The sequence below is a fragment of the Nerophis lumbriciformis genome, linkage group LG15 (genome assembly GCF_033978685.3).
Source record: "Nerophis lumbriciformis linkage group LG15, RoL_Nlum_v2.1, whole genome shotgun sequence".
NCBI lineage: Eukaryota > Metazoa > Chordata > Actinopteri > Syngnathiformes > Syngnathidae > Nerophis > Nerophis lumbriciformis.
In genome coordinates, this window is record NC_084562.2 from 21,677,501 (window position 1) to 21,687,500 (window position 10,000).

Consider the following 10,000-nt stretch of genomic DNA (forward strand, 5'->3'; position numbering starts at 1 on the left):
TGTGTGTGTGTCTTCTTTGAGTATTAATCATATTAATCACATTAATCATATTAATCACAATAATCATATTAATCACATTAATCATGTTAATCACAATAATCATATTAATCACATTAATCATGTTAATCATATTAATCACATTAATCACATTAATCATGTTAATCATATTAATCACATTAATCACATTAATCATATTAATCATATTAATCACATTAATCATATTAATCATGATAATCATAATAATCACATTAATCACATTAATCATATTAATCATAAATGTCTTCTTGGTCTCAAATGTCCTCTGCAGTGGACATTTGTGTTTGGCATAACAGGTCTGTGTGTGTCTTTGAGTATTAATCATATTAATCACATTAATCATGTTAATCATATTAATCATAATAATCACATTAATCATGTTAATCACATTAATCACATTAATCATATTAATCATGTTAATCACATTAATCATATTAATCACATTAATCACAATCATATTAATCATGTTAATCACATTAATCATATTAATCACATTAATCATATTAATCACATCATATTAATCATAAATGTCTTGGTCTCAAATGTCCTCTGCAGTGGACGTTTGTATGTCTTCTTTGAGTATTAATCACATTAATCATATTAATCTAAATAATCACATTAATCATATTAATCACATTAATCATATTAATCATAATAATCACATTAATCATAATAATCATGTTAATCACATTAATCATATTAATCACGTTAATCATATAATCACATTAATCATATAATCACATTAATCATTTTAATCACATTAACCATATTAATCATGTTAATCACATTAATCATATTAATCACATCATATTAATCATAAATGTCTTCTTGGTCTCAAATATCCTCTGCAGTGGACGTTTGTGTGTCTTTGAGTATTAATCACATTAATCATATTAATCACATTAATCACATTAATCATAATAATCACATTAATCACATTAATCATTTTAATCACATTAATCATATTAATCATAATAATCACATTAATCATATTAATCATGTTAATCACATTAATCATACTAATCATACTAATCATGTTAATCATATTAATCACATTAATCACATTAATCACATTAATCATTTTAATCACATTAATAATATAAATCATATTAATCATGTTAATCACATTAATCATATTAATCACATTAATCACATTAATCATATTACTCACATTAATCATATTAATCATAATAATCACATTAATCATGTTAATCATGTTAATCACATTAATCATATTAATCATACTAATGTTAATCATATTAATCACATTAATCATATAATCATATTAATCATTTTAATCACATTAATAATATTAATCATATTAATCATGTTAATCACATTAATCATATTAATCACATCATATTAATCATAAATGTCTTCTTGGTCTCAAATTTCCTCTGCAGTGGACGTTTGTGTGTCTTCTTTGAGTATTAATCACATTAATCATAATTACATTAATCATATTAATCACATTAATAACATAAATCATATTAATCACATTAATCACATTAATCATATTAATCACATTAATCACATTAATCATATTAATCACATTAATCATATTAATCATAATAATCACATTAATCATAATAATCACATTAATCATAATAATCACATTAATCACATTAATCACATTAATCATAATAATCACATTAATCATAATAATCACATTAATCACATTAATCATAATAATCACATTAATCATAATAATCACATTAATCATAATAATCACATTAATCACATTAATCATATTAATCATAAATGTCTTCTTGGTCTCAAATGTCCTCTGCAGTGGACGTTTGTGTTTGGCATAACAGGTCTGTGTGTGTCTTCTTTGAGTATTCATCATTTTAATTATATTAACATATATACTATGTATATTTTATATTTGGCAGTATTCATTAGGTCATGCTCATAGACAAGATAGGACAGCTCTGGTCAGACTAAGCTATATCGAGCAGGATTCATCAGTTTATGCTCATAGATTAGATAGGACAGCTCTAGTCACACTAGGGTTTATGGAGCAGGATTAATCAGTTCATGCTCGTAGACTAGATAGGACAGCTCTGGTCAGCCTAGGCTTTATCAAGCAGGATTAATCAGTCCATGCTCATAGATTAGATAGGACAGCTCTAGTCAGACTAGGGTTTATGGAGCAGGATTCATCAGTTCATGCTCGTAGACTAGATAGGACCGCTCTGGTTAGACTAGGCTTTATCGAAACGTTTTCATTATTTCATGCTCATAGACTAGATAGAACAGCCCTGTTCAGACTAGGCTTTATTGAGCAGGATTCATCAATTCATGCTCATAGATTATATAGGACAGCTCTGGTCAGACTAGGCTTTATCGAAAAGTTTTCATTATTTCATGTTCATGACTAGTTCGGACAGCTCAAGTCAGACTAGGGTTTATCGAGCAGGATTCATCAGTTCATGCTCATAGACTAGATAGGACAGCTCTGGTCAGACTAAGCTATATCAAGTAGGATTCATCAGTCCATGCTCATAGATTAGATAGGACAGCTCTGGTCAGACTAGGCTTTTTTGAAAATGTTACATTATTTCAAGCTCATAGACTAGATAGGACAGCTCTGGTCAGACTAGGCTTCAACGAGAAGGTTTCATTATTTCATGTTTACAGACTTGATAGGACAGCTCTAGTCAGACTAGGCTTTATCGGACAAGCTTTATTAGTTCATGTTCATAGATTAAAAAGGACAGCTCTGGTTAGACTAGGTAGGCTTTATTAATTCATGCTCATAGACTAGTTAAGACAGCTAAGGTAAGACTGATATTCATCGATCACGTTTCATAATTATATACTCATAGACTAGATAGGACAGCATTTGACAGACTAGGCTTCATTAGTTAATGCTTATAAACTAGTTGAGACAGCTCTAATCAGACTAGACTTCATCGAGCAGGTGTCATTATGTTATGCTCATAGACTAGATAGGACAGCTCTAGTCAGACTAGTCTTCATCGAGCAGGCATCAGTAACTCATGATTATTGACTAGTTAGGACAGCTGTTGTCAGACTAGGCTTTATTGAGCAGGCATCATCAGTTTATGTTCATAGACTAGATAGGACAGTTCTAGTCAGGACTAGGCTTTATTGAGTAGGATTCATTATGTCATGCTCATAGGCTAGATAGGACAACTCTTATCTGACTAGTGCTGTCCTATTTAGATAATGAACATGAGCTGCTCTTCGGCAGGTTTCATCAGTCAATGCTCATAGACCAGATAGGACAAAACTGTCCTATCTGGTCTCAAATAAAAGGCGAATTTGAGTCCAATTAGGATGGATTTAATCACCTGAGAATAGTTTTGTTACCTTTATTTTTGTATGTCAGCAGAACTTCATATGGATCATTTGTCTGTGGGGGGCGAGGAGAGTGTGAGGAGCAGAGTGGACATGAAGCAAGAAGAAGAAGAGAACGAGAAGAAGCAGAAAGGTAAGAACGATGAGAGAGGTAAGAAAGGTCATAAAATGAAGAATGTAGGAAAAGTAACAAATGTAAGAAAGATATGAAAAATGAGAAAGATAGGAAAAGTGGGAACGGTAGGAATAGTAGGAAAGGGAATAGGATAAGAAAGGTAGGAAAAGTAGGAAAGGTAAGAAAGGTTAAAAAAGAACGTTCAGAAAGGTAAGAAAGTTCAGTTCGTTACAAAAGGTAAGAAAAGTATTAACATTCAGTTAGGTAAGAAAAGTAAGAGATGAGAAAGGTAAGAAAAGTGAGAAAGTTCAGTCAAGTAGGAAAAGAAAGGTAAAAAGTAAGAACGTTAAGAAAAGTACGGAAGGTAAGAAAAGTAAGAAGAATAAGAAAGGTAAGACACGTAAGAAAGATGAGGAAGGCAAGAAAGGTAAAAAAAAAGTAAAGACAAAAAAGTAAGACCTTTAAGAAAAGTAAGGAGGGTAAGAAAAGTAAGAAAGATGATGAAGGTAAGAAAATTAAGAAAGGTAAGAATGTTCAGAAAGGTAAGAAAAGTAAGTAAGCTGAGAAAGGTAAGAAAAGTGAGAAAGGTCTGAAAAGTAAGTTAGTTTAGTTAGGTAAAAAAAAGTAAGAAAGTTCAGTTAGGTAAGAAAAGTAAGAAAGCTAAGAAAGGTGAGAAAAGTAAGGGAGATGAGGCCGGTAAGAAAGGTAAGAAAAGTAAGAGAGATGAGGAAGGTAAGAAAAGTAAGAAAAGTAAGAAAGATTAGGAAGGTAAGAAAGATGAGGAAGGTAAGAAAGACAAAGGCAGGAAAAGTAAGAAAGATGAGAATGGTAAGAAATATAAGAAAGGTAAGAAAAGTAAGAAAGATGAGGAAGGTAAGAAAGATAAGAAAGGTAAGGGAAGTGAGAAAGGTAAGAAAAGTAAGAAAGATGAGGAAGGTAAGAAAAGTAAGAAATATAAGGATGGTAAGAAATATAAGAAAGGCAAGAAAAGTAAGAAAGATGAGGAAGGTATGGTAAGTGAGAAAGGTAAGAAAAGTAAGAAAGATGAGGAAGGTAAGAAAAGTAAGAAAGATGAGGAAGGTAAGAAAGATGAGGAAGGTAAGAAAAGTAAGAAAGATAAGAAAGGTATGGTAAGTGAGAAAGGTAAGAAAAGTAAGAAAGATGAGGAAGGTAAGAAAAGTAAGAAAGATGAGGAAGGTAAGAAAGATGAGGAAGGTAAGAAAAGTAAGAAAGATAAGGAAAGTGAGAAAGGTAAGAAAAGTAAGAAAGATGAGGAACATGAGAAAGATGAGAAAGAAAGGTAAGGAAAGTGAGCAAGGTAAGAAAAGTAAGTAAGATGAGGAAGATAAGAAAGATTAGGAAGGTAAGAAAAGTAAGAAAAATGAGGAAGGTAAGAAAGGTAAGAAATTTGAGGAAGGTAAGAAAAGTAAGAATGATGGGGAAAGTAAGAAAGGTAACAAAAATAAGAAAGATAAGGAAGGTGAGAAAGGTAAGAAAAGTAAGAAATACAAGAAAGGTAAGAAAAATAAGAAAGATGAGAAAGTAAGAAAGATAAGGGTAAGAAATATGAGGAAGGTAAGAAAAGAAAGAAAGATGAGGAAGGCAAGAAAAGTAAGAATGTTCAGAAAGGTAAGAAAAGGAATGAAGTGAAAGTGTAGATGTTGACGTGTGTGTTGTGTGTGTGACAGATGTGTGTGAGAAAAGACAAGGTTGGACGCCATGTTTCTTCCGGAGACCTGACAGAGAAAAGTACTTCTATGTGGGTCATGACATCATAGTGCAGGAGGCCTTGGACTCTTACGCTGGCATGATTTGGCCTGCAGTGAGTTCTTCTTCTTATACATCAACTTGTCTTATATCTACTTGTCTTATATGAAGATGTCTTGTATAAATATGTCTTATACAAACCCCGTTTCCATATGAGTTGGGAAATTGTGTTAGATGTAAATATAAACGGAATACAATGATTTGCAAATCCTTTTCAACCCATATTCAGTTGAATATGCTACAAAGACAACATATTTGATGTTCAAACTCATACACTTTTTTTTTTTTTGCAAACAATCATTAACTTTAGAATTTGAAGCCAGCAACACGTGACAAAGAAGTTGGGAAAGGTGGCAATAAATACTGATAAAGTTGAGGAATGCTCATCAAACACTTATTTGGAACATCCCACAGGTGAACAGGCAAATTGGGAACAGGTGGGTGCCATGATTGGGTATAAAAGTACATTCCATGAAATGCTCAGTCATTCACAAACAAGGATGGGGCGAGGGTCACCACTTTGTCAACAAATGTGTGAGCAAATTGTTGAACAGTTTAAGAAAACCCTTTCTCAACCAGCTATTGCAAGGAATTTAGGGATTTCACCATCTACGGTCCGTAATATCATCAAAGGGTTCAGAGAATCTGGAGAAATCACTGCACGTAAGCAGCTAAGCCCGTGACCTTCGATCCCTCAGGCTGTACTGCATCAACAAGCGACATCAGTGTGTAAAGGATATCACCACATGGGCTCAGGAACACTTCAGAAACCCACTGTCAGCAACTACAGTTGGTCGCTACATCTGTAAGTGCAAGTTAAAACTCTCCTATGCAAGGCGAAAACCATTTATCAACAACACCCAGAAACGCCGTCGGCTTCGCTGGGTCTAAGCTCATCTAAGATGGACTGATACAAAGTGGAAAAGTGTTATGTGGTCTGACAAGTCCACATTTCAAATTGTTTTTGGAAACTGTGGACGTCGTGTCCTCCGGATCAAAGAGGAAAAGAACCATCCGGATTGTTATAGGCGCAAAGTTGAAAAGCCAGCATCTGTGATGGTATGGGGGTGCATTAGTGCCCAAGACATGGGTAACTTACACATCTGTGAAGGCACCATTAATGCTGAAAGGTACATACAGGTTTTGGAGCAACATATGTTGCCATCCAAGCAACGTTACCATGGACGCCCCTGCTTATTTCAGCAAGACAATGCCAAGCCACATTCAGCACGTGTTACAACAGCGTGGCTTCGTAAAAAAAGAGTGCGGGTACTTTCCTGGCCCGACTGCAGTCCAAACCTGTCTCCCATCGAAAATGTGTGGCGCATTATGAAGCGTAAAATACGACAGCGGAGACCCCGGACTGTTGAACGACTGAAGCTCAACATAAAATAAGAATGGGAAAGAATTCCACTTTCAAAGCTTCAACAATTAGTTTCCTCAGTTCTCAATCGTTTATTGAGTGTTGTTAAAAGGAAAGGCCATGTAACACAGTGGTGAACATGCCCTTTCCCAACTACTTTGGCACGTGTTGCAGCCATGAAATTCTAAGTTAATTATTTGCAAAAAAAATAAAGTTTATGAGTTTGAACATCAAATATGTTGTCTTTGTAGCATATTCAATTGAATATGGGTTGAAAAGGATTTGCAAATCATTGTATTCCGTTTATATTTACATCTAACACAATTTCCCAACTCATATGGAAACGGGGTTTGTATATAAAAGGTGTCTTATATCAAGTTGTCTTATACAAAGTTGTCTTATATCAAGTTTTCTTATATGAAGTTGTCTTATATAAAGTTGTTATATAAAGTTGTCTTATATAAAGTTGTCTTTTCAAAGTTGTCTTATATAAAGATGTCTTAGTTGTCTTATATAAAGTTGTCTTATACAAACTTGTCTTATATAAAGATGTCTTATACAAAGTTGTCTTATATAAAGATGTATTGTGTATAAAGTTGTCTTATACAAAGTTGTCTTATATAAAGATGTCTTAGTTGTCTTATATAAAGTTGTCTTATATAAACTTGTCTTATATAAAGATGTCTTATACAAAGTTGTCTTATATAAACTTGTCTTATATAAAGATGTCTTATACAAAGTTGTCTTATACAAGGTTGTCTTATATAAACTTGTCTTATATAAAGATGTCTTATATAAAGATGTATTGTGTATAAAGTTGTCTTATACAAAGTTGTCTTATATAAAGTTGTCTTATACAAAGTTGTCTTATATAAAGATGTTGTCTTATATAAAGTTGTCTTGTTCAGAGTTGTCTTGTATAAAGTTGCCTTATATAAACTTGTCTTATATAAAGAGGTCTTAGACAATGTTGTCTTATATGAAGATGTATTGTGTATAAAGTTGTCTTATATAAAAGTTGTCCTATATTAAAGTTGTCCTATATAAAGTTGTCTTATATAAAGTTGTTTTATATAAAGTTGTCTTAGTTGTCTTATATAAAGTTGTCTTATACAAAGTTGTCTTATATAAAGTTGTCTATAAAGATGTCTTAGTTGTCTTATACAAAGTTGTCTTATATAAAGTTGTCTTATACAAAGTTGTCTTATATAAAGTTGTCTATAAAGATGTCTTAGTTGTCTTATACAAAGTTGTCTTATATAAAGTTGTCCTATATAAAGTTGTCTTATATAAAGTTGTTTTATATAAAGTTGTCTTAGTTGTCTTATATAAAGTTGTCTTATACAAAGTTGTCTTAGTTGTCTTATACAAAGTTGTCTAATATAAAGTTGTCCTATATTAAAGTTGTTTTATATAAAGTTGTCCTATATAAAGTTGTCTTATATAAAGTTGTTTTATATAAAGTTGTCTTAGTTGTCTTATATAAAGTTGTCTTATATAAAGTTGTTTTATATAACGTTGTCTTATACAAAGTTGTCTTATATAAAGTTGTTTTATATAAAGTTGTCTTATACAATGTTGTCTTATATAAAGATGTATTGTGTATAAAGTTGTCTTATATAAAGTTGTCTTCATGCTGCCAGGCGCTGGCTCTCTGTCAGTACCTGGAGTCGAACCAGCAGCAAGTGAGTGTGCAGGACAAGGCGGTGCTGGAGATCGGTGCAGGAACTGGTCTTCTGTCCATCGTGGCCTCACTGCTGGGTAGGTGCACCGTGCAGCACACCTCTTACATGGGGGAGGCAGGGAGGTGCGCCCTCCAGGGGTCTGCAGAGGTATTGCAGGAAGGCGTGAACTTTTTTTTTTTTAAATCTATTTTTATATTTTTTATAAGCAACTTTTCCACAACAGTAAAAGTCTTAAATACACAAACTTTGATCATGTTGACGGTCAGCTGGATGAAGGTTGAAGACCCTTGATCCAGTTCCTTGGTCTACAGGAGCCTGGGTGACGGCCACAGACCTTCCAGAGGTTTTGGGCAACCTGCGATTCAACCTGAGCAAGAACACCAGGGGGCGCTGCAGACACACCCCCCAGGTGGCCCCCCTGTCATGGGGCTACGACCTGGAGCGCAGCTACCCCACCTCCGTCTACCGCTACGACTACATCCTGGCCGCTGACGTGGTCTACCACCACGACTTCCTGGACCAGCTCCTGGCCACCATGAAGCACTTCTGCCAGCCGGGGACCACCTTGATCTGGGCCAACAAGGTCCGGGTGGAGTCCGACCTGGTCTTCATGGACAAGTTCCAGAAGGCCTTCCAGACCAAGGTGCTGGTGGAGGATGGAGAGATGAAGATCTTCATGGCCACCTGTGGGGGACTAGGGGGGGAGGGGCCGGCCAGGGGAGGGAGGCGGTTGCCGTGACAACAAGGATGGCGAATCGGAGGCGGAGTCATAATTATGACTTTTTATCTCATTGTTATGAATTTGTATCTCATAGTTGTGGCTTTTTATCTCCTAATTGAGTTTTTAATCTCCTAATTATGACTTTTTATCTCATATTTATGACTTTGTATGTCATATTTATGACTTTTTATCTCATAATTATGACTTTATCTCATAATTATGAATTTGTATCTCCTAATTGAGTTTTAAATCTCCTAATTATGAGTTTTTATCTCATAATTTATCTCATTTTTATGAGTTTTTATCTCATAATTATCACTTTTTATCTCATAGTTCTGACTTTTTATCTCATAGTTCTGACTTTTTAGCTCATATTTATGACTTTTTATCTCATAATGACTTTTTATCTCCTAATTATGACTTTTTATGTCATATTTATGACTTTTTATGTAATATTTATGACTTTTTATCTCATAATTATGATTTTTAATCTCTAATTGAGTTTTTAATCCCATGACTTTTTATCTCATAAATTATCTAATTTTTATGATTTTTTATCTCGTAATTCTGACTTTTTATCTCATAATTCTGACTTTTTATCTCCTAGTTTTGACTTCTCATATTTATGACTTTTTATCTCATAATTCTGACTTTTTATCCAATAATTATGACTTTATATAATAATTATGACTTTTTATCTCATAATTATGACTTTTTATCTCCTAATTGAGTTTTTAATCTCCTAATTATGACTTTTTATCTCCAAGTTCTGACTTTTTATCTCATAATAATGACTTTTTATCCCCTAATTATGACTTTTTATCTCATAATGACTTTTTATCTCAAATTTATGACTTTTTATGTCATAGTTATGACTTTTTATCTCATAATTATGACTTTTTATCTCATTATAAAGTTATTTCATGGTAAAGTAAAAAAAGAAAAGAAAAAATAATTGAGTATTTTTCAACAGGAATTTTTAAAAG

At 33.1% G+C, this 10,000-nt stretch overlaps 1 protein-coding gene across 1 annotated transcript in view; it reads left to right on the top strand.

Moving 5' to 3' along the window:
- The window catches only part of mettl21ca (methyltransferase 21C, AARS1 lysine a), a 9,138-nt gene extending 106 nt beyond the window's left edge, over window positions 1–9,032 (top strand). Inside the window, exons 2-5 of the mRNA XM_072914747.1 lie at window positions 3,398–3,496; window positions 5,167–5,300; window positions 8,252–8,369; window positions 8,605–9,032. Coding sequence (XP_072770848.1) covers window positions 3,406–3,496; window positions 5,167–5,300; window positions 8,252–8,369; window positions 8,605–9,032 — 771 coding nt within the window. The 5' untranslated portion in view covers window positions 3,398–3,405. The remainder of the gene's footprint in view (window positions 1–3,397; window positions 3,497–5,166; window positions 5,301–8,251; window positions 8,370–8,604) is intronic.
- The last annotated feature ends 968 nt before the right edge of the window (window positions 9,033–10,000 follow it).